This window comes from Chinchilla lanigera, unplaced genomic scaffold (genome assembly GCF_000276665.1).
Source record: "Chinchilla lanigera isolate Chin_1 unplaced genomic scaffold, ChiLan1.0 scaffold00072, whole genome shotgun sequence".
Taxonomy (NCBI): domain Eukaryota; kingdom Metazoa; phylum Chordata; class Mammalia; order Rodentia; family Chinchillidae; genus Chinchilla; species Chinchilla lanigera.
Window position 1 is genome coordinate 9986786 of NW_004955473.1, and position 26777 is coordinate 10013562.

Below are 26777 nucleotides of genomic sequence, written 5' to 3' on the forward strand. Positions count from 1 at the left end.
TATCGACTCTAAAATTAAATAGTTAATTTCTCTAAAGGTTCCTACCACTAACTCACTCCTTCAAGAAGCAAATCTCTTTATCATCTTCTCTACGTTCTGTGAGGTATAGTCATAACAAGGAATTTGCCATATACTAGCCTTTAGGTAAATATAACTAACAAATTTCTAGGGGGTTGAAATCTCATGTCACTACACTTTATTGCTATGGCACTTTTGTGGTCCGTGTTGGCAATAAGCATCCAGATCTTGCTTCTGGCCAATCACTTATTATGGACTCCCTGACCCACCACCTGTCAGCTGTGTAGCCTTGAGCGTGTAAGTCGGCATTACCATACTCTGTTTTTCTCATCTGTAAAGAGAGGATGATCCTCAGACTTGCTTCCTAAAGCTGATTTGGGTAGTAAATGAGTTAATACTTGCAGTGTATTAAGAGCACCCATGAATATAGTTAGCACTTGAAAAATGGTAATAATAATGATAGCAGTGATAATAACACAAGAAATGATTCTACTTTTTGTCCCTTTCTATTTCTGTCTTTATCTAATTAAAAGTATTTCTACCCTTATGTTCACATTTTCTCCTAAGTAAACAAATACAGCATCATCCCACTTCCTTTCTTGGCATGCTTTTAAGCAAAATAAATTCTTCCATCACCATATTCCAATATTTATAACCAGTCCTCCTCCCATGTATTTTGAGGATATGTACCCATGAAGCTTTCTGAGACTTTCCTGTGATCAGTCTCCAGAACACTTTTGGACTGTCACCTGTCTCCTGTCACTCAGAGAAACAATGCCCTGACTATCCAGTACATTCAGGGTTGTGCCCTACCCTGAGCCTTTGTTTCCTCAAAAATCAACCACTTCACTTTTTACTCCAAGTCTTCTTTCAGTATTCCCAATATTTGGATTATCTTTGGGGCAGGGAGATGAGGTATGTTTTGCACCCTGGAGAGATAAGCACATTTCCAAAGCTAGAGAGGCTGAATGAGCTGTAAAAGCCTATGTGCTCAAACATCCCTAGACAAAACTATCTATATTACTATGAACCTAGATATATATATATATTACCTAACTTTAATGGCCTCAATTTCCTCATCCATTAAATGCAGAAAATGACAAAACCTGCCTTCTAAAGTTATTTCAAGAATGGAAATATATGTATAATCTGCTCAAAGTCAGGCACACAGGAAATGTGAAATAAACACAGCTTTCAATTCAGTATAAGGACCTGGCACAGACCTCCTACTGGCAAGGAGAGAAAATCAGAGTCTCTACTGTTCAGAGAGCACATTAGCTTAATCTGCCTTGAAAACACCCAGTACAGGTATTCACATATATCTCCTTTTTTGTGAATGATTGAATATGTCCTCCAGAATGAGATATTCAACAAACATTTACTGATTATTTTCTGATACGGTGTAACTACTATGAAGAAAAAATAAAACTGAACTCTAAACACTTATCATCTAGTACTAGTAACAATAATAATAGCTTATTGTATACCATTTTAGCATATGAAGCACTGCTCTAAGTCCTTATGAATCAACTGATTTAATCCTTGCACTAGTACTTATGTGGTAGGGACAATTATTGTTGCCATCCACAATTGAGAGCCATTAGAAAACTGAGGTAGAGAAAAGTTAAGAAAGTTTGTAAAATCCTACAGGTAGGAATACCTGATCCAGATCAGGTTTTGAATCCAGGTTCAAGTAAGTTCAGGTTCTCCACATTTGACCAGTACGCATTACCACCTTTCTGTAGTAACAAAGTGAAGTAAATAACAATGCCATTAAAAGCTGCTTTTCTATACTTAACTAATACCAATGTAGAAATGCTTAGAGGTGATGGACCTAACCAAGGTGGGAATAGTGATGTCCAAGGAAGTCCTTAGGTAGGTAGAGGGAGAAATTCCCCTGAGGGAATGATCTAATATCGGTTTGTTTTAAAACCATGAGGTGGTATGAGATGAAAAATGTTAGAAAGGGTGTTCGTCGAAGACATATCACACTCAGAGTCATGCACAGTCACCATTATCCATTTGAACAATGTTAGATACTCTCCTCCCTAGTACTCCTCTCCCTTCTCCTCCATTGCCATTTGTACCCTCTTGACCAGGTGGGCTAGTCTGTACAGAAGTATGTTCCTTTTAGAACTAATCAGAAATAATCATTCTGTAGCCAAAAATCCATCATCCTTAAGCTGTGAGCCAGAAATTGAGATTTTATGCTGAAATCCCTCTTGTTAAACTGCTATATTCTCCTTCTTCATCCAACAACTCATCCTTAGACATAGTAGAATTTGAGATTCTATTTATGCTTTAATTCTCCAGCAGAAAGCTTCTTTTCCTCCCTGTCAAAGAGCCTCTATCCTAAACCCATCTTACAGCTTTGGTAGCACAGTGCTTCTTGATAAAAGCTATTACAAGTAGCTAAAAGTTTGGTATACAAACCAATTCATTCAATTCTGTTTCTTATGAGAGGTCTGAGCATATGCCAGTGACCGTGAACCTTTCACAGACGAGTGTCCGACTGCAAACCAAAACCCACTTATTTATCGCATAAGTGCCAACATTGCAATTAAACTGGAAGACTTAAGTTTGGGATTAGAAAAAATAGCTCATACATTAACATCTTCTGTCTTTAAAAAAAGAACAATATGCTTGCCATAGGATCACCAGCACTGGTTTAGGCTAATCAAAAATTTTTCCTAAACCTCAGTTTTCTGATTGTAAAAATGAGTTCATAAGCTCCCACTTCATAACATTGTTGCAAGGAGGATTTTAAGCCTGGCATATTATTTGCACTTTTGTTTTACTCACCTGCCATCCCTTTTCTTCCCCACATTCCTTTCATTCATCTCTAAATCCAGAGGACTGGTTTTGTTCTTTTCTAGCATCTCACAGTCCTAATTAACTGCTTTGTTTTCTATATTCTGTTTTTCCACTCTCTCCAAGCGATTTGAGTGCAAGTGGACTGACCACCGTTAGCAACTGGCTAGTGGGATGACATTTATTCTCTCAGAAGTTAAGCTCCTGGCTTCTCAGCCTTTTGGCTTAGCTCAAGAGTAATATGAGGAAGTCAAACCTAACTTCCTACCTGCAGAGCACCAGAGAAGCTCCCTTACCTACACAATTGCTTAATGAAGATTCACTGCTCAGTAGAATTAGAGGCATTTTTGTCTTCCCTTAATTATTCTCTTTGCTGTCCCTCAGTTCAAATTTCAATCTCAAAATTTACTTCAAACTACATCACCCATTAGAATTTTTGGCCAAGAATTAGTTTAAGACACTAATTAATTTTACTTGATTTATTATTTTCTCAGAATGATAATAATACACATGATCCATGATCAATCCAGCAAAAGGAATCCTACTAAAAGAGTTTGCTGTGACTTTCAATATTAGAGAGAACTTATGTTTCAGATTACCATGACCACTTCAGCTCTCAAAGAAAAATCAGAATCATGTGGCAGAGTCATGCCTGGCCAGGAGACTGGGTAGCAAGCAATGTCTTCATTGATTTTTAGCATATTCTGACAGATGGCTATAACTTGATATTAGGCTAACTGCCCTTGCAGGCTTTATATCAATGTGACTATTAAGTGGAGTCCACAGAGTTATTTTTATGAAAGAGCAAAGGCCATTGGTGTAGGAAATATTGCCATGAATTGAAAATAGAAACCAAATCTGTATGATTGATGCTTGTTACTGACTTTTAGAGTTAGTGTCTGTCTTGGAGAAATAAGAATCATTTTTAAGAAATATTCATTAATGGTGATGGTAGTGATTTACATACTTATAGAATATTACCTTTTACATATTAACCCATAAATGTGAGTTTTAAAGCAGTAGTTATATTACTTTATTATATAGTAGCACTGAAAATCTACCTAACATTTGTAAACAGTTTCTTTCCTTAGGACATTTGTGAGGGAAAAATAGATTTACAGGCGTATTTTTTTTTCCTTCAGTAATGACTAGAGAAAAAAAGCTCAGAATGTACATATGCAGGGCTCAGATTCAAGGATATCTCATGTTTTAATCCTTTAACAGCACTGGAGTTAACAAAATCTATCTTCAACCACCGACTTAAAGATTCTTTTTAAGACAGGAAAAGACTTCTTAGAACTAATCTATGACCTATAAATCCTGCTTGCTACATATGAACAGGAATCAACAAAGCCCTTCAGTCTGTACCAAATTATGAATGTAGACTAAGTTAAATTAGTATGATATAAGAGAATTCTCCAGTCTTAAAAATTATTTTGCATATTGAGAGCAAAAATATATCAATAACAGTAATGTGTTTAGGCAGAAAAGAATAATACTTTGAAAATCATTGTGATATAGTCACTTTGCTGGTGATAATACTTTTAAACTTTTTTTAATATTATCAGATGCATTTCACAATAAACCAATGAACAAAGATAATTTGTTTGACTTAACACGGAAAAAAGTTCACTATAGGTGAGATGAAATCTGATTTTAATATTGAAAAGATTTATTTAGTAATCCGACTGTGAATGTAAACAGTTGTTTTAGAGAATTTTTAAGATTTGGCTGGTGAGCATAGCAATCAAAAATTAAATTTTGAAGAATCTTTGTATATACCTCTCTGCCAACCCTTGCTGTATACTTGTACACTACCCTACCCCAGATTGTACATTTAAAACAGAAATATATAGTTTTAAACAAGAGAAAAAAAGCAAGGTTTTAATGACTGCATTCACAGAGTTACTTATCCAGTCAGTCATAGTATTTTCATTACCATGTCAAGTTAAAAGACACATGTCTATCATATTTTACTAAAAGTATGAAATATGTTCGAAGGAATAGAAAATTAATTTTCTCTCAAGTATTGTTCCTTTTTTCTGCTGGTACGTGTATGCCCGTGTGTGCGTTTGTGTGTGTGTGTGTGTGTGTGTGTGTGTGTGGGCGCGCACACATACACACAAGTAAGTATCGAAGAAATTCCAGTAAACATTTCCCTTCAAGAGAACCTAGCTGGTTCTTTATTAATTCCACAACATAAAAATTTTTTTAGCTTTAAAAGCAAAAGATAAGATTTGGTTAAGTCTTGAGGTCTTTAAAATGTCTGTACAGGAAATGTGGGAGTGTGCACTTGAGTATTCCGTTCACAAAACAGGAAATCTCAAAAAGAATTGCCTGCTTTAGCAAACAGATAAGCAAACAAACAGTAACATCTGCTTCTACATTTTGTTAATTTTTGTCTGTTTGAGGGTATAAGAAAGTGTATAATGCAAGTACTTTTAATGGAAAACAATTCATTAGAAAAACTATTACAACAACTCTAATCTGGATCAGTTTTAATAAATTTCAACAAATATTTATTATGTGCCTACCATGGTGCTGGCACTGTTCTAGTTGCTGGGGCTATGACAAACACACAAACGCACACACACACACACATATCAAAAACAAAACAACACTTCCTTTAATATACTTGCATTCCAGTAGAGGAAATAACCATTCCTCTAAAATGTTAATCTTGTTTAAGGCTAATAATATTGTAAAACTTGGGGTATGGCTAGTTCTTCTTTACCTCCCTTCACCTTTGTCTTAGTTAGCTCAAGTGTCTTTAATGAAATTTCTTGGAGTAATTTTTGAAAACAAAAATATATTGCTTACAGTACTTGAGGCTAAGAAGTCTAAAATCAAGACACTGGCCCATTCAATATTCTGGTGTCTATTCCACACGGAAGACACTTTCTTGTTTTGTTCTCATGTGGCAGGAAGGGACAACAGGTTCTCTGAAGTCTCTACTGTAAGGACACTAATCACACAAACAGAAGTGGAGACCTCATGATCGAATCACTTCCACAAAGCCCAATATCTTGACACCACCACCTCTAGGATTAGATTGCAACATATGTTAGAGGTACTCAGACATTCAGACCATAGCAAAGTGTCCGCCACAACTTTCATAGAGAAGCACCTTATCTGTGGTCTCCTGGTCTACAGTATATACCTATGTCTATGAGGATATTTGCACTCTCAAAATGTTTTGTTACTCTTCTTTATTCTCCATTGCAACTTCCATAGAGAAGTTAATTTCATTCCTCAGCACTTGGCTCATACCATTCAACAAGAATTTTGCAGGGTGTGTGAACAAGTAGACAGAATAACTGACCAGGAAACTATGAATGAGGTAGCTATTTGGAATCAGGAATAGAACTTGGTAGAAACAGACAATGAGTTTTATTTTGGAAAATTGGAACATATGTGTGAGATATCCAGTTTAAAATACCCTTTATATCTAACAAATAGTTGAAAATATGTATATAGGTCCAGGGAAAGAAAAAACAGAGAAGAGAAAAGAGTCTTTTCCTACCATTTAGTGAAAGCTTACTATGTGCCCCGAACATTTTGGCAAGCAATTATTACATTTATTCCAAATTAAAGTTTTTAAAAACAAGAATTAGAAAAGTAAAACAATATGCCACAAGGTCATCAGTTAGATAGCATACCTGTTCAAAGTTAGGTATATAGGATTCTAGAGCTTGTAATAGGCGTGGGCAATTAAAAGTTACACTGGTAGACCTAATAATTGTCCTATTAATGATAGAGGAAATCGTAAATAACTTAAATAACTTAAATAATTTAATGCAATATTAAGAGAAGGCCATAAACCAAATCAGGGGAACAGTTCTTTTTTAGGAGTCCAGGGAAGAGAAAACCCAGGATAGGTGCCTGAGGAATAATTATGCAAGGGTACAAACAGGGGAAGAGAGCATTTCAGGGAAGTGGTGATCAGAATTTTCAAATGCCAGAGAGGGTCAAATAAAATGTGGATTAGAAGAGACCACAGACTGTCAATTACTAACTTTCAGTTTTTTTATTCTTTTATTGTTTTTTTTTTTTTTTGGTACCGAGAATCAAACTTGGGACCTCGTGCTTATCAGGCAGGCGCGATTCCACTGAGCTATATTCCTGGCCCCAATTACCAACTTTTAAATGGTCACTTTCAGTAAAGTGGTGAGATTGAAGCCATAGTTCATTGGGTTTGAGAATTGGTTATAAGGTAAGCAAGTGGGAAAAAAAAAGAGATTACCTTTTTGAAATGGGACAGTACGTTGAGAAGAAGCTAAATCGAGGTAAATCTGTCAAATGAATAGGAAGGGGGAGTAAAAAATAACTACATTCCTTGAGGGGTTATGCACTATTCATCAGGATGGTAATGTTATTGACAGGAAGAAATTGACAGATCAAGTTAGAGAGCAAGTTTCCTTCATGGCAAAGAGCACAGAAAGGGGCAGGGATGGTCACATAATGCTGCATGAACTAGCATAACCCAACAAAGCAGTACAGGATTCCCACTGCCAGTTCCCAACAAGGGCATAAATTGGTTATCATGGCAATTTTGGAAATTAATAAATCCTCTACGTGCAAAATGTTTCTCTTCATTATTCTAATGGAAGAAAGTGGTGTTATGCTCTCCTGCCCTTTATTCAGCTTTCAGATAAAGTATAAGTCATATTTCTAAAGGTAAGGAAATGTCATCACCATCTGACATACACAGAACACTAGGCAGCCGCCTTGCTACTAATGAAAATACTTAATACTGAAGTCTGTATGCTCAGGGCTTGCACTAACAAAATAGATTCTAACTTAGGCCTATTTCTAATTCAACTCCAAAATGTCAAACATAACAAAGCAAAGTGAATTTGTTTTACCATGAAATATGCACAGTCTTCTATTCCTATCAAATTTGAACTGAAATATTTGTCTTTTATCTATGACAGTAATCTTTCAAATTTTGTCATTTACCATTGAGAACACCATTATTAACATAGATAACTTTATGACAACATGGATGATTGCTTTTTTTGGTAGCTAGTTTTTTGTCCAAATCAAAGATTCAGACTTTAGATAAAATGATATATATATATGCATATATATGTGTGCACACATATATACATGTGTGCATATATAGGTATGTGAGCATATTTTTTAATTGTCCAAAGTAGTTTCACTAGTTATCTCACTTCAAACTCAAAACAACCATGGAAAGTGGAGAGTAATAGAAATTATGCCCAATTTAAAAATAAGCTAACTGATTCTTGGAAAATTTTATTGATACATCCTGTTGCACTTGGAGTACATGTTGGAGATAAAACCAGCATCCATAAAACCAATCCATTGTACTTGCACTATGGCAATTTGTCTCTGATCTGCAAAGAGCCCCAAGCCACTTTCTTTTGTCTCTTGGTGAATATTTATGGTTCAGTTAAATTTCTCTGCCTTGAGAAATACTCTAGTTTTTATTATATTTATATTAAAATACCGATGAGCCTAAAGGTCCAGAGAAATGAGAAGTTCAAGTTAATTGAATTTGGTGATTATCATAAAGTTAAATAGAACTTTTCAAAACAGAACTTCTTTGTTGAAAACCGTTCATAAATATGAATTCACTTTCCATTTTAATCCAAAAGATCATAATGACATCTTTTATAATTGAAGATTTTACAGTATGTCAGAGTTGTCATTTCATACATGAGTTTATATTCTGCAGTGCTCTAGATACAGAAGATAATTTAGAATAAAGAAAACGTCTAGTGGTCCCAGAACAGCTTTTGCAAACTTTGAATGCATTTCTGTGAGGAGCTGAAATAGCACTGGATTGAGAGTTAGAAGACTCGAGTCCAAGGCCATTTCTGCCACAAAGTAGCAACACAACCCTAAGAACATCTCTTTCTTCCTCTCCACCTCATTTACTCAAGAGTCAGAGAGAACAGGATGTCCTTCCTGGTTCCACATTCACTGTTACGCTGTGGCTTGCATTCCACTTACTTGCTCCTCTATGGAAAGAATCCTGATCAGTCGTGCTTTACAGCTAGTGGGATTCTAATTCATTGCAACTTTAGTAATTCTAGGTGAGGTTCCGCAAAAATAGAAATAAATTTAAATTGAGCAAGTGTTACTCTCAGAATTTCCAGTAGCCAAGAGGAAATCAAGAAGATGGTATACTCCCCTATATGTCAGAGAGTGGGGATCATAGCATGTAAACATTCTTGAGATAAACTTAGGCTACTGCCATCTAGCCTACAAAGCCATTTTGCCTGGTACACAATAGATGTTCAATAAAACTTTTTTATTAAAAAAAGGTATTTGAAAATCAAACACTTCATTCCACAAGATTTAAGATATAAATACATTATATACAATCTATCCCTCTTTGGTTCGTATTCTGAAACTGTGGAAGAATTTTAGTGTCTTCACTCATACTGTTATTCTCAGTCTAATTATGAAATGAGTATAGCTTTATTTTATGTTTTCCACTTAACGATAAAAGTCTAGGTTGGGCTAAAGTTCCAACCAGTCATTTTTATGCTGTACCCTATGAAAGCACAACTACATTTTCCTGAGTATTAACAATGATATGTAGAGAAGTAAATTCAGGTTTAATATATTTGCCCAATGAATGTGCAAATTTGGAGGCCAAAAGCAAGCACAAAATCAGTATATTCCTGAAGTTGACCTTACCTTGCTTAATTAAGTAAACCAATGTTTTTCTTCTTTGTACTCTTGAATCTGCACAATGGGGAAGCAGGGAGGAAATATTTCAAGAGAAGGAAAGACTGATTTCCACAAATTCTCTTGCGCTCAAGTGGGATTGCAGATACTGGGCTTTAAAGCATAGCACAAAGCTGAATTTGACTATTTCTTAGGTGGCTGAGCCTGAGGGGAATTAATGTTTCAATTGCTGTGATTATTATATATTCTGCATGTTTTAATCAGCAGCTCAGGCTTTGGATTTATACCTTGTGACAGTTTTATGTGGAATACAATTTAAAAAGCAATTTAAAAAAATGAAGTAGAAAATGTTTTCTTCATATCTTACAAAGATGATCTTGTTTGGCCAGCAAGAATAAATGTTTGAAGCAATTATGAGTGAGTGGTATGTACTCTCTGGCCTTAAAGGTTGGGGCATTTAATTGGATAGTAGACCAGTAAGTCATTAGTGAAAATAGTCACAAGGAGGAACTGTGAACTTGGAGAGGAAGATCATGAGTGCCTGGCAAGAACTTCTTTTTCTAGAAAACTTTAGAGTGATGAATTCCCTCCCATAGAGATGTTGAACATTAAAAACTGCATGTTTCAATCAAATGAGCAGTTTTAAACCAAGGTTTATCAACCTTATTACTGACATCTCAGTAATAAGGCTAAAGAAAGTATCATTGTGTGTGCTTTGAGGAAGCAGATTGTTCCATGCTTTGTAGGATGTTTACCAGAAACAGTGGCTTTTACCCACCAGATGCCATCAGAGTCCTCCCTTAGTTTGTGACAATCCAAAGTGTCTCCACACATTGTCAAATACTCCCCCATGAGCCATTTCATCCACAACCAGAAACACTGTGGCTGGAAGTAGTGGTGTACTCCTGTAATCCCACCTCCCTGAGGAGGTAGGACTTAAAATTTGAATCTAGCCTGGACAACATAGCAAGACGAGAAAGAAAGGGTGAGGGCAGAAAGAAACAAAGAAAAAGAGAGAGAAAGAGAGAGATGGAAAAAGAAAGACAGAAAGAGAGACAGAGAGGAGTCTTTTCATGTGTTTTCATTCCTAGTTGAGCAATATTATTTTCTATCACGTTTCCAACCTCCTCTTGGTATTAGTGAGGCAGGATCTATTGCTACATGCTCACTTTTTACTCAACCCCTCCCTAGACCCTTACAGCTTCATTTTTACCTCGTCAAACTCCCATCCTGTTCCTCTGAAATTTTCCTTTGTTGGTAGATTTAGATAATTCTCCAGTCTATAGTGCAATTCATATTGAAAACCACTGAACTACATCCATTTAGCTCAACATCCATCGTTATGTTCCTTTTAATACAATGACAAGTCTTTTGGTAATTTTATCTCCAATTAACTTGTCATATCCTGCATTTTTGTGAGAGTTTTAAGCAAGAGAAATATACTCTTCACACATTGAGAATATACCCAGTTTGTATTATACTTAATTGGATTGTCTGTTGGCAATGCAAAAAGATGGACAAATGTAGATAATTATTATCACCTATATAGGTAAAGTACAGATACCCTGTCTCACAAGAGGCCAGGGTGAGCCCTGAAGGACCTAACAATCCATCTTCTACACTTAAAAATACATTTCTCTGTGTCTGTATATCTATCTATCTATCTATCTATCTATCTATCTATCTGTCTGTCTGTCTATCTTTCTAACTACCTATCTAATCTATTTACCTATGTATCTTTGACATATATAATATTTCCTTCCTTAGCCCTTGCTTTTCTCTTCTCTTATACTCATCATTCTTCCCATGTTTCCTCTTTATTGTTTGTCTTTTACCTTAGTTTAGACCTCTACTCTGGGGATTTCTTACCTCTTCTAACACTGTTCTGTGCTAAAAAGCTAACTAGATACAGAAATCTGAAAAAGAATATAAACTTGGGGACATTCACATGACATAGGATGGTGGGAAATATGGAGGCCACTGAAAATAATAGCACTGCTGAGGCTGGCAGCACCATACAAGACTGGTCATGAGGGGGTTTATAAAATTAGCACACCTTCATTTCAAAGTAGAAAGAACACAGATAATTACAGCGAAAAATAACTAAAAATTCCATTACCCAAATACAGGTACTATTAAGAGCTTCATGTGTTTCCTTCTAAATCAGATATCTGGGGGTCAAAGATTTGAAATTGTATTTATTTTAGCTTTGGGGTGGGAGAAAAAAGCACATACTTGTGATTACAGTGCGTGTGCGTGTGCGTGTGCGTGTGTGTGTATGTGTGTGCAAGTTATTTTATTTTATCCTCAACATGGGAAATTCCTATTGCCTTGCAAATTTTCTGGTAACTGAGAGAAGAAAACCTTTCAAATTAAGTCAAATAAAAGGCAGCTTTTTATAAAAGATAATAGGTTTTTTTCCACAGTAAAAGAAAAAGACAATAAATATAGTCAGACCTAATTAAACACAGAGCTCTATCATTCTGTTACTTTCTGAGCCGTATGATTGCTTCATCTCTGTTGCTCCCTGCACATGTGCTTTAGTCTCAACTTCACTCTGGATGGTATTCTTTTCTCTGTTTCCTTCCTGTGGTGTTTCTCCACCTCTGGCTCAACATGACCTTGGGTCTTGGCTTCCCTACCTGACTGTGTTTCTCTTTCTGGATTTCTGAGGAAGAATGTCTATGAGATTAAATATCCTATTCTAGTTCAACTAACTTGGCAGCTGGAAGTGGGGGAGAGGATCATATGTAGAGACTCCTTGTCAAGTGTCCAGAGTTTAGAAACAATAATTAATATATCTATTATGTTTATGTGGGTGCAAAGTCTTAGTATTTTTATGATTGAATAAAATTCCATAGCATGAATGTACTGGTTTCCTTGTATTGTTTCTGCTGTCTTGTAGACTGCAGGTGAGGAAGGAGACTGAGGATCATGGGTGGAAATATTTTAGGGACCAGTCTTTGAAGTATCAAACATTTGCTCACACTTTGCATGTTCTTAGCCAGAACTCACACCTTGCACATTCTTAGCCAGAACTCAGTCTCATGACCACCCTAAGAGAAATACTCATTGGAAAATGTAGTCTATGAATGTGCCCAGGACAAAAGATAACCATACATGCAGGTAGACTCTTTGATTTTGAAGATGATGTATAAGAGGATAGCCATACCTTTGGCTAGCTTGTGCTTTTAAGAAATGTTTTATGCTGGATATAAGTTAAAGGACTGATTTGAGTGACAATCTTCTTATTGTATGGCGTTATAAAGCATTTTTATCTTTAAAATTGGTTTTATTAAAAAAAAAAAAAGGCCAGGAAGATAGCTCAGTGGAATCGCCCCTGCCTGGCAAGCACAAGGTCCTGAGTTTGATTTCTGGTACCAAAAGAAAAAAACAAAAACAAAAACAAAAAAAAAATTGCTTGAAGGAAGACTTTCAAAGACACAAAAGCTGATGTAAGACAAATGCTTATCCACGTCTTTTAAAAGGTGCATTACCATGATAATCTAGATTTTCAACATGAAGAATTTAATGAGATATTCTTAGGCTCTGTCTTTTTTATACTCCTTTGAAATTAATTTGAAACGTTATTTCTTTAAAATAAGAAGTCCTTGCGAATGTAGATTACAATTCAATAAAAACAAATGATACAGAAAAGTGTTTCATGTCAACTTGCTCATAAAAGAAATGAAGAAAATACATGTCTGTATAAAATGAGAATGAATATAACTGTAATCAATATAATACTCTGCCCACTACCATAAAATAACTTAACCCACATAATGGGGAAGGTGATGCAAAAAAATCATCAGGTTGCTCTGATGAGTTAAATTGGAAACCAGCTTTCAGGTATTGCAAACCAAAATATAATTGAATTTCATTATAAAGTGAAATTTTTTTAAAGTCCCACAATATTTAGGCTCTGCTTTAGTATTAAAGATGTGTTCACAAATTTTTTGGGGGGGGTCACACACTTGTTCCCATTTTAGGTAGTTCCTCTTGGAGAATTAGCTACTACAAACTGTGGGCTGACTTTTTATTATTGCTTCATGGGAAAAATGTATAAAAGGAAAAGAAGATTGAAATACTCATTCATCAAAGGTGGCAAATTCTTTCCAGTTTTAAAGGATTATACCTTTGACATATCTCAACACCTAAATACTATTAAATATGAAGTGAATGAAATATTGTAAGTTTACTTATCTAAGTAAATAATTTTTATATTGGCCTGAGCCTTTTAATACAGGAACATTTGCATTAATAGAAAATATTAATTTGATATTTACTTTTCAGCTGGTACAGGGTTTCTACATGATTTTTAAATTAAAGTTAGGTCTATAGAGCATAGATAAAACTTGAAGAAAGGGAACGAAAGGTTGACTGAAAAGGACATTAATATGAAGCTGTGCATAATTATTTCTTTTAATTTAACGTCTACTTAAGCAAGTTGGTCAAATGTTATATAATGTGCAGTGTTTTCATTTTCTAGCACTTACAGATCTATACCAGCACTCCTACTTCTTTTTTACTTGAAATATCCTATAACCAAAATATTTAATTTCTGTAGGAAAAGTTCAGTATATAAGCTCTTGAAAATTTTTCTGATGTCTCTTACATTCTAAACAAGGACTTATGAAAACCACCTCAATTTCCTAATAGATCCGTGTACTACATTTCTTACATAATTTTGTCATTTCTATAATTTAAGAGTTGAAAGAAATATTTCTGTGGAATATATATATATATATATATATATATATATACATATATATTCATCTTTGAAAAGAGAAACAACAGATGACTGTGTGAATTCAGATTATATTACCTTAAGGATCAATATTATGAGTGACATTATGAGCTAATTTGTGCACCGTGATAAAGCACATGGGTTTTATTATCACACATAGATTTTAAAATATTTATTGAGCACCTATTTTTTCCTCGGCATCACTTAGCATGCTAGGGTTGCAGTGGTAAATACGACATTCCTACTGTAAGGTTCTAGTAACCAACAAAACTGGACATAATTCTCAACTCTATATCTTTTTTAAAATTTTATTTTAAAACGGTAAAACACAATTTCATAACAAAATAATAGGAGAATAACAATAGTTAATACATTGCATATCATCATCTTCAAAGTACTCAGAGTACAAGATAAGGGCATAAAAAATTCTCCAATCTATCTCTGCATGAAACTTTCTTTTTAATGAACTAAGGTACCGTAATAGTATAGCCACCTTGCATTTTTCTTCCTTTTCCCTTCCTTCTTTCCTCTTTCCCCATACTAGTTCTTTTTCCTTTTAAACAATTACTTCCCATTTCACAATATGTGTTGTACATTCTAGACCTTATTTACTCTTTCAGTTTCTCACACCAGGGAGACAATACTATATTTACACGTGTGAATCTGATTGATTTCAATTATGAGTATGGTTTCTATGGACCTGAGATATAGCTCAGAGGCAGAAGTGTCTGCCTGGCAAGTGCAAGGTCCTGAGTTCAATTCCTGATACCATAAAAGAAATGAGGATTGTCTCAAGTTGCACCCATTCACCTATATAACTCTCAAGTTTATCTTTCATTATGCTTGAGTTGTTGATTCTTTGAAGTATTTTCCATGTAGTTGGGGTTTTGTTCATAAAGTCTCTGCCTACACCTATGTCTTCAAGATTTCTACCTACTTTCTTTTCCAGTAGATTTAGTGTTTCTGTTTTAATATTTAGATCTTTAATCCATTTGGACTTTAGTGCAGGTGATAGACATGGGTCTAGTTTTAGTCTTCAGCATGTAGAGAGCCAGTTTTTCCAGCACGATTTATTAAAGAGGCTATCTTTCATCCAGTGAACATGTTTGGCCCCTTTGTCAAAAATGAGGTGGCTGAGTGTGTTTGTAGTTGCATCTATATTTTCTAATGTGTTCCCCTGATCCTCAGGTCAGCTTTTAGCCAGCACCAAGCTGATTTTATCACAGTAGCTCTGTAGTATGATTTCAAGTCAGGGATTGTGATGCTTTCTGCCTTGCCTTTATTGCCCAGGATTGCCTTGGCTAGTCTAGGTCTCTTTTTTTTCTACGTGAATTTTAAGAGTATTTTCTCTAGATCTGTGAGGTATGTTAATGGTATTGTGATTGGTATTGCATTAAATCATATAAGAGTTTTGTGAGTGTGACCATTTTTACAATGTTAGTTCTTCCTATCCGTGAGCAACAGCTATCTTTCCTTTTTCTGATCTCCTCTTCAATCTCCTTTTTAAGTGTACTGCAATTTTCAATATACAGATCTTTTACTTCCTTTGTTAGATTTATTTCTAAGTATTTCATTTTTCAGATGCTATGTGAAGGGTGCTGTTTCCCTAATTTATTGCTCAGTGATTTTATTTCAACACTCTCTCTTATGATATGTACAATCTAGGGAATTTATATAGTCTTAACCTCTAATCTTTGCCTATATTACTTATAAAGTGCAAATAGTATTTTCCTTACATGGTTATTATGAGGATTCAGTGAGGAAAAATTTATAAAATACTTTATCAGGGTGCTTCACACATAATTACCTGTTCAGAAAATGGTCATTATTGTAGGAAAAGTTGTCATTTACAGTGATTATTTTTAAATTATTATTTCTGTTAGCAGTAATTATTTCATTACTAAAATATGTCACAAAATAGCTGAAATATGAATCAACTAATTTTTTTATTTGCCCATTTGTTTTATGAGATGATGTGAAGTGGACATGAAATTGTTCGGTTATTTTACATCCAATAAGCCAATGGAGTAAGTATATTTTTTTTACTTATTATTTCAAGATCCCCAAGGAATATTCATTCTGTACAGTAATCAAAAGCCTCTTAGAAAAGTCAACAGCATTACACAAATCAATGTATACTACTTGTGTATGTTTCTCAAAATAGACAACATACCTAGAAATTAAGACTTATTTCTTACCCTTGAGGAATACACAGTCTAGAGGAAGTTAGGAAGAGTAGATATTGTTTCTGCCAACTGCCTCGTTTGTAAAGTAACCATACAGTACCAATATAGACCATATTTCCCCTTGAGAGTATATTGTGGGACTAAGATTTAGGCCTCAGAAAATTAAGGATTCTATAGATACTCTAAAACTCTTTTAAAGACTCTTAAAATTATGAATGATATTGTACAGACTTTATGTTAATACTTGTGCTAGAGGGGTGTGTAATTGGGAAGAGTGAGTCCTATGAAAAACAAAATGAAATTCTTATTTATATACCTGCTAGTAGAGGAAGACAAACTGTTACCCCAGGAAGTCTTCTAACCTGATCATAACATTAGACTGAAGAATTTAGATAAATACTATTTTAGGAGTTTTGGAAAGGGATTATTAAGAGAAAACTAGAGAGGATGAGGTTGATACTGAACCAGTAACCACACCTTTCCAGAAAACAACCCCAAGTATTCTTCTCAGAAAAGAAAATGAGGCTGACCTTGAATGGCACTTTCTTCTACTTTCATGTATTTTGGGGAGACATTAGAGAAAATAGTTGGGAAGAAACATTTCTCCAAAGACATTCTACAAATAATCATCAAGCACATGAAAAAATGTTCAGCATCACTAGTTATCAGAAAAATGCAAATCAAAACAAGGATGAGATGTCACCTAATGTCCTTTAGGATAATTACTCAAAAAGTAGCAACAACAAAATAGAAAATAATAAGTACTCAAGAAGATATGGAGAAAATAGAACTATCATACAATTCAGCAATCCCAATTCGGGGTATTTATCTAAAAGAATTAAAAGTAGACCTTGAAAAATTATTTATGCTCTTATGGTCACAGAAGCATCATTATTAATAGCAAAGTGGGTAAAGTGGCACAAGCATCTATCAGCTGATTAATAAATAAATAAAATATTACATATGCATACGGTGGAATGTTGTGGCCAAAAAAATGTGATTGTCACATGTTCCAATATGGATGAACCTTTAACACATTGGATTGAATGAAATCAACCAGTCACAATAAAGGCAAATATTGTATGACTCCATTTATATGAGAATGTAGTCATAATCATAAAATCAGAGAGATCAATAGGAGCTGCTCAGGGAGGTGAAAACGATGAGTTATTTAATGGGTATAATGTTGCAGATTTGCAATAAGAAAAGTTCTGAATATTTGTTGCACAACAATGTAAATGAACTTTCCTTACTGAAATGTAAATTTAAAAATGTTTAATATGGTATCTTTTATAGTACATGTTTGTAATATAATGAAATTAATTTAATAATTTTAAAAAAATAAGTCAATACCTAAATTTCACTATGTTCCCCAAATGTGGTTTAGACCTATTGTATTTTTTAATCAACTTCAGCGACTACTGGAAGCAAGTTGAATTCCTTCTTCTGCATATAAAATGAGCCAAGTGCTTATAGCACCAGGAATACATTTTAGATATGTGTCTCATAAGAATGTTTACAAGATATAAAAGAAAAACATTATTGCTTATTTACACATCTGTTGTTAAAAAGCTGTAGATTTCTGTCTATTTCCTGTATAATTTTAAGTGCCACATTAAATCACATTGTTTAATGTTAACAGATATCCTCAGAATTATGCAGTCTGCCAGATTTACAAAGAGAGAGTATATTTCCCCCCTTTTTATAGGTGATTTTAAAATCCTTATAGAAGCATTTGTTATTTTCCCATTTACCACCTCTGGATCACATCAGTCTTCAGAATATTTTTTCAATTTCCTTGTATGCTCATTTCCTTTTGCCAATATCTTACCTTTTTTGCATTTGAATTTGGATATTAAAACAGATGAAAAGAAGAGCACTACTTACACATACACTCTTGAACTGCATTTTTATCATTTGCTTTTTAGAAAAAAGAACCAATTGCATGAAATTGATAGCAACATTTTGCTACACCCTCAGGTCCCCAGGGAAAAGCAATGTGCTTAAACAGATGATCTGACTTTATGAGCGTAGAGCTGAAGTCTAGCACTGCACATTTGTCTTTATTCTGCTTTTTTCAAGGACTATGAAAACATATTAAGTACCGGTTTTACTTTCCAACAATGGACTTCAAAGCTTGTGACAATACACAGCCTTCGTACTGCTGTTTTTCATGATGCACATCAAAGTATAGATCAGTTTCAGTGTGGAATCTTAATCTGACTTTGTTAAAAAGAAAACAAGAACCGTAGTATGTGAACTCATTTTATTATCTACCCTCACTGAAGTCTGTGATTTGGACACCATTCAAACATAAATTAGTTTAAATGTTCCTCTTATGTGATGTTGAATTTATTCATTATGTTATAATACTTTACTTATGAAACTGCGTTTGGAGCTCTTTGGTATACATCAGATGAAATTACAGTACTTAGGGATATTGAGTATTGCTTGTAATCACCACCTAATAGCCAACAAGTTTTTGTCTATCTTTCTCTTTTTTCTGCTTCTTAATTATATACAAAGACAAATCAATATCCAGCGTATTGGGCCATTTGCATGGTTCTCAAAAATTCAACTGTTCTCCACCATAATTATGCAAAGAATTGAAGATTTTTATCTCCAAACATTGAGTAAAAGATCTCCATACAGCTGAGTTTACTCCTTATTTCATAGGAACAGATCAGAGTATTGATATATGGGATTAGTTATATGTAAGTGATATTTTGTCAGCTCCAAAGTAACAGAATGACAGGTATATGAAATTAGGGAAGCTCCTCCACTATGATGCCTATAAAATGCTATGTATCTTGCTAGAAATTTGATGGCCAAAAGGGAAAACACACACAGAGAGCAAACCAGATGTTAAAAAGAAATCTGCCTCTTTATGGCATGGAGGAGATTATTTCAAAGCTCTAAAAAGCTAGCACAATCAAATGAAAGGGTAAAATGCTCCAAGCCACCCATTCAATAAAATTATGTGTTCTTATCGCTATTTATATAATATTTCTTCATTTTGGGCATAAATTAGGTGCCCTTAGAAGCAGCAGCAACTATGTAAGTTCTTGCTGACTAAAGAGTACCTTCTTTGTATGATGAAGACTGCGCTGGGCAGGTTGCATAGGGCAGTAGAATATAGTATTTTAGAAGTCCCAGATAACAATCTTTTGCCATTAACTAGCTGTGTTATCTTTAGATAAGTTACTTTCATCCTCTGAATTTCCGTACATATAACTGCAAAACAAAAGAATTGGATTTCTACGTTATTTCAGAGATGGCCCCTTTCAAGTCTGATTTGGTAGCCATCACTTTTGTTATTAGTTCCAAAGGGAACAGAGTAATAGCGTGACTCCATCCAAAATCATCACGTGCTGAATTATGCTGCATTCTTCCATGCCGAAACAGACCTGTGTCCAAATTTTAATGTATTCAGTGACTGGATAATCCTAGTAGAGTGTATTAGCTGAGAGCACTGGCTCTGGCCCCAGTCTTCCTGATTTTGAAATTCAGCATCATTGCTTACTAGCTGTGCAACCATGGAAGAGCTACTTCACTTCTTTGTGCTTTGGTTTTTCTATCTTTAAAATGCAGATATTAACTATAATAAGACTGCTGTAAAAATTAAGAGACATTACATATTTTGAAATGTATAGAATGATGGGTGGTTAAAGCATTCAAATGCTGTTACCAGTGCTATGGTAGTTATAAAATAAGTACCACCTCTCCATTCCAACTGACCTTCTTTCTCTCTCAGTTTGATCACCTATAAGAGTAGGATATTAGTATCAGCCTCATAGATATGGGGATCAAAATAGTGCATGTAAACTGCCTAAATTTGTACCTGCTCTTTTTCAGTGCTAAATAAGTCATGCTCACTCGAACCCAGCCAACTATTCCTGTGGTAGCTCTATCTAGTAAATTATCTACTTACCTCCCATCCATAGTGTTGATCTTAGCTACGAAGACAATACAAGCACATGACAGAAAGTCCTGGAAATACCCATCCCTTCAAATCATAACCCACATTATTATTTTTCCACAAATATGTCTACTTTTTCTTTGAAAAATTATGTCCTATTGCCCTTAGTCTTTTAAGGCATGCTCTTTCACTTGATAACATTTTAAAAAACATTTTCTCGTGACTGATATTCTTTTACAACACAGTTTGTAATGATTGTACAGTACTCTGTATTTATAAATAATTAACAGTGAAATACCGACTATAGTATTAGGCATTTGGGTGAGCTGCTTTGGCTATTATAAATAATATTGCAATGAATGGCTTCATATATACATTGTCATGGACATCATTTCCTGAGGACAAACTCCTACAAGCATAATTACTGTGTACACAAATATTTGTACTTAAAGTCTTTTGATGCGTAGTGATAAATTGCCTTCCAGAAAGACTCCTAAATCTCAACTCCTCTCTGTAACACAGACTTTAAAAATCTTTAACCTCATGTACTAGATCAAAATTTTCCATTGTGGATCTTTTTTATTATCTCGAATTCAGGGTTTTAGCTGTTTTCTTTGATTATATATGCTTTTGTTCTTTAAATATCTAAGCTAGAAATCAGTCTTAAAATTATCTTAATGATTTATGCATCTGAACATATATGTACAAGGTAATGTTGGTTTTTAACTTAGTAAAATCTTTTCTGTGTTGTACATTCACATGTAGCACCAGAATGTACTTTGTTTAGCAATGAATTTTACTTCCCCAGATGAAATTGTAGAGTAGTTAAGATCAAGAACTTTGGAACCTGTATGACTTGGGTTCTGATCCTAGATCTGACATTCAATTGCCAGGTGAATCTGAGCCAATTATTTAACCCCCTTCGTCCTGAATTCCTTACATGTACAATAAAGGTACTAACATAATTGCTTCATTTAAGTGAAGACTAAATTAGCTGAATGAGGTAATGAGCAATCAATACAACACCTAGCACTCAGTAAGTATAAAGTTTATGCATAAAAGTATACAGAAAGGCACATATTACTATAGTCATGAAGCAGTCAATAATCATCCCATAGTAATTCAAACATGACAACAACATGACGGCATTTGTGTGAATTTCTACAACAGACAAAAACAGATGTAGAAAAACTTCAGAACACTGGGTGTGTCTGGCAATGGAGATAGGGATTTACATAGAAAAGCAGAAAGAACTCCCTGGTATAGTGTGACTGTTCTACATGTTGATAGGGATTTAGTTTACAAGGAGGACTGCATGTTTTAAATCTCACCAAATGTACCCTTAAAGTTGTACACTTGACCATGTATAAATTTTATATTGAAAATCCGTAAAAATATCAAACATGATAAATATAGTCACATGTTAACTATAGAGTCTAAGGCGAGTACATGGGTGTTCTTTATAAAATTCTTTCAACTTGGCTATATGTTTGATAAGGTTTACAAAACGTTTGGTGAAAATATACTCATGAAAACTAGTTTTTAAGATTTGGTAGGAAAATTTCAAACACTGGTATCTTACAAAAACGTTGACAATGCATCTGTTTTTGAATCAGCTCTTGGCGATCATACTTAATCAAAGTGAGGTATGTAGTGAATAATATCAAATGTGGAATATTAACACTCACTAGCCAGCAAGTCAGGAAACAACACCCTTACTTCTGCCTAAAGGTCTAAATAAGGAAAGAACAGAGAGAGACCACAAAAGACAGTTTAGTTACCTGTTCAGTGTGTGAACATTTACCAAGCCCCTCCTAACTCCTGAGCTCCTCAAGCCATGACTATTTGAAATCAGCTTAGTTTTTTTGTCTACTTTTGCAGCAACTGGATGTGGTAGTTATAGTCCAAAATTTGTGGTTCTTTCCCCCACAGGCACTTCCTCTTCAAGCACGGATCTGGTTCCTCTGCGATCTTCAGTGCAGCCAGCCAGAACTACCCTCTGACTTCCAACACGGTGTACTCGCCACCTCCCAGGCCACTTCCTCGGAGCACCTTTTCCCGACCTGCTTTCACCTTTAACAAACCTTACAGGTGCTGCAACTGGAAGTGCACAGCCCTGAGCGCCACTGCCATAACAGTGACTTTGGCTCTGTTGCTAGCTTACGTGATTGGTAAGACTGTTTTTCCATGCCTTCATTTCCTTCAATCAAAGTCTTCTTTTATTGTGGTGGGGTAAGGGTTTCTTGCTCAGCTATTGTGTGTACAAATTTGAAGCAAACCTTCATGTTATAAATAACAAATGGATTTCTAATTAGGTTTTCTTTCACTTCCTACCCTTAAATACTGCTGCAGCATAAGGAATGTTCTTTTAAAGAAATATTTACACTACTAACACAGACTTATTGATTGCAATTACTGTAGTTAACCATTTCCCTTTCAATTAAAAGGTAGTTATGGTTTTCTCATTAGAAGTCATAAGTGCTAATCTACAACGGGTTCTTAAATTATATTTAAACAATAATGCTGCTACTAAATTCTCAGGTAGCAATTTCATTAAAGCAGTAGTTATTTGGAAGCCAGCAGAAAATTCAGTGCATAATTTCTTTCTAGGTATTCAGAATTGTACACTGGAATCAAAAAAGTGTACCTTAATTTTCACTAGATAGTTGAAATGTGCATATATTGTGGTTGGGAAGGCAAAGAAGAAAACAACTGCAAGATATTTTTCCTACTTATAAAAGAAATATTGTTTTGGTTCTTGAGTCACCCTGATTAAAGTCACCCTCATTTAATAGCAAATTGTATTGATTTTTCCAGGTGGCATTTTATTTTGACTGAATATTAATTTCGTTGCTGGAGAGGTTTTCAGTCTAAAATGGAAATTAACTTAAGAAACATGTACTTGGTGGTACTCTATTCCTACCGTGAATAGAATAAGGTGTTAGAAAAAATCTTTCCAGATATGTCACTAGTAACTTCTTTTCAGGTTTAACCCGGCTTCCCAATTGAGCAGAATATACATATACGCAAAGCCACTGACAGCATCAACAGCATAGGTCAGGTTCCTAACCTCTGATGATGTTAATGATTCTCTTTTATGTATCCATCAAGCCATCTGGATATATCTGAATACATTTCTTTTAACTATGCATATTACTCTATAACATCAAAAATGTGTCTTTTATTGCAAGCATTTCATGATAGTCTAAAATGTGTGTTTACTTTGTTACCCTTAATGAAAAGTACTTCTAAAGACATAGAGGAAAAGGATACAAAAGTACTGCAACTCAAACATGATTTTAATATGAAGTCATTCAAGATGCGGAATAATTAGAGAAGGTTAAATACACTAAATCTCATAGTGTATTTTTTTTTCTCTAACAAGAACTAAACCTAGGGGTTTTACATTGACCTACATCCCCAGGTCTTTTTAAAGGTTTTTGTATATGAGACAGTGTTTCGCTAGGTTGCCTCGGCTGGGCTCAAGCTTATGATCCTCCTGCCTCAGAATCCAAGAGTGCTAGGATTATAGGTCTGTACAACAGGGACCAGTTTAGATTCCGTAGAATGCTTTTATTCAACCATGAGGCCATTTTTAGTCTTACAGATTATTTCATATTAACTGTTACTATGCAGACAAGTAAAGTTTTAGATGGAACACTTAAACCCTGGAATAAACAAATACAGGTAATAGCAAATACTTTATGAGTCTGTACCATGTTCAGAGCTATGTTTCTATTTATTATGATGGCTATTCCTGTATCAAACATTTCATGGTGTATTCTGAGAGTTAAGTAGATTGCATATTTATTTAATTATACCTTTATTTAACAAGTAAAAATATGTTCAGTCATTTTCATGGTTTGTCTTTATGAATACGTAGGCAATGACCTATCAATTTAGCATGCCAGTAAGGCAATGTAATACAATGCTTGTGAGCATAGACCTTCAAACTTCGACTGTTTATTTTAAGTATATTCCTTAAACTTCTCTGGTCTCCATTTTCTCATCTGTACAATGGACATAAATAGTACATATCGCATAGGGTTGTCATGAGAATTAAATGAGGTAATGTAAGTGATAACAAACTTTTTAGAGACAGAGTGCCCTAACAGCCACCTAACCCACTTATTTATCTCAAAGTGCCCACACTGCAATTAAACCTGAATATTGAGGTTTTAGTTTAGAGCAGATACTGATATCTGATGCTCCACTGCTGGGACAACTTGGCTTGCATGCCAACAGAGAGGGCTCTGCATGCCCGCTGTGGCACATATACCGTAGGCTTAGCACTGCTTACATAACCGAAGCACTTGGAATATGACCTAAAATATATTAGCCAATAGATGTCAAATAATAATATTATTATTACTACTATTACTGTTATTCTTATTAAAATCCACTAGATTTCAGAAATACTAATATTATTCCAAGTTGTTTTAATTTTATGAGCAGGCCCTGGCACACATCAGCCCTGTTAGTGACAGTTTTCTAAGAAAAGCGAATAGTGCTAAATAATTTGTTTTTGTATTAATTCATTTAATGCTCACAATCTTTTTAAAAAATGTATTAGCACATGTTTGCAGTTCATGCAGTTTCATCTTGGGGAGTGATGACATGTACATATTACAGCTTTTTAAAATCCCCCTTCTCCTTTTCCACCCTTCCTCCCCATAAGTTCTCCTATCCCCTTTTGTACTTTTTGATATTGTTTCTTTTAGCTCATGTTATGGCATATAGTGTTTACACTAATTGGGATTGTTAGGTTCCTGTAGATAAGTATCAGTATTGTAAGGAGATCATAGAACAGCAAATATAAAAGGTCCTATCACTAAGAAGTGAGTATCTTGACCTTTAGGAGAGAGCCAGCTGACTCCACAGCACACATCCTTGAGCACTCTACTAAATAAATCCACCGGTGACTTTTTACTAAATTGCAAATGTAGTTAGATACACTAGGTTATCCATTAAATGGTGGACACAACTAGAATAGGTTGAGTGTTGAGAGATATCTTTTGAAATTTTTCACTGTGAGTTCTGAGATGCAAAAATAGCAAACCAAATGTTGGCACAGCAGGTTGAATGAGTTCAAAATGAGGAAATGTTTACAGCAAACACTGTAGCTTTCTTCTGGGTTCTGTCGTGATCTGGAAATTATGTGGCTTTGGATAAATCAGTGAAAATCTCATCCTCTATTTGTCCCATCAGTGCCATTGCTGCTGACCATTGCAGGATAGTAGAGTGGGAACTCATAAATACACATTCAAATCAATGACACCACATAAGAACTGTAATATATAAGATGATTTTAAAATGGCTTTCTGTGTTGGAAATAAAAAGTATTATATTTCGAATATAAAACCATTTCACTCTAGACTTCTGTTGAGTCTGTAAGAGTCATCTTTTTTTCAATCCCCTTTGCAGTCGCTGCATAACATAAGTAAAATCTTTCACTGAAACTATTTACTGCTTCTGTTTCCTGTGCAGATTCCTTTCTGCTATTTCATTTTCCTCTATTAACCATTATACATAACCTTTAGATACTAATAGCCATATGCTGTGCTACCCTCAATCCACTAGGGGAAATCTCATCGATATCAATGGGACATCAATAGATAGTCTGTGCATTATGGCTCTGTAAATGGTCATTGGAAAGCAATGGAAATCCAGTATGTGAAAAGCCAGAGCTGAGCTGTTCAGATAACCATTCCCACGCCCATGTCTACCCACTGTACCTTTTGGATCAGTAAGAAAATAATTCCATTGAATAAGTTTTAAGGTCATAAAATTTGGTAAAGAGAAGCACGGAGAGGTACTGATTATATGAAGATATCATGGAATGGCTATTGTCATTCTTTCCCCATAAATCTATAATATTTTCCATCTGAATCAAAAAATAGTTCCTATGCTTCATCCTCTCTGATATTTTGACATCAGTGATGTATCAGTGTCAGTCAGAAGCACATTTGCTTGAATTTACAAATAAGCCATATGAAGTACTAGTCAGAAAGACAGATGATCGCATATATGCAAGGCATCAAGAAAAGGCGAGGTTAAGGTAGTTTATCAATGGTTGTGAAGGGCAAAAACAGAGCTTCTCTGGCAATCTGATGCTTTGATCAAGTTTCTCCACAGTCAGCACTTTGTGTAAGAGGCAACAGAACTTACAGGAATATTGTACCTGGTGTCACACGGCCTGTTGCAGCAAATGAGTTGGGGAGTAGGAGTTTCTGGCTCCTTGGGGTATACAGGTGGTGTTTGAACTGTACAGATGAAATTGTTTAGCTCTGTAACTTTTGACAAGACAAAATGCCTACCTCTAAAAATCTGGATAAAATGAGTATTAACAATATAGAATTAGGAAAGATAGAACTGAGTCCAGTTCTCTGATCCAAAGATTAGAGATAAAACTATTCAAAAAGGACAAGGG

General features: G+C 34.8%; 1 protein-coding gene across 1 annotated transcript in view; it reads left to right on the forward strand.

Annotated features, from left to right (window-relative positions):
• Tenm1 (teneurin transmembrane protein 1) overlaps nucleotides 1–26777 on the forward strand; it is a 784186-nt gene that overhangs the window by 428964 nt on the left and 328445 nt on the right. The window contains exon 7 of the mRNA XM_005401273.2: nucleotides 22280–22518. Within this exon, the coding sequence (XP_005401330.1) occupies nucleotides 22280–22518 (239 nt within the window). The remainder of the gene's footprint in view (nucleotides 1–22279; nucleotides 22519–26777) is intronic.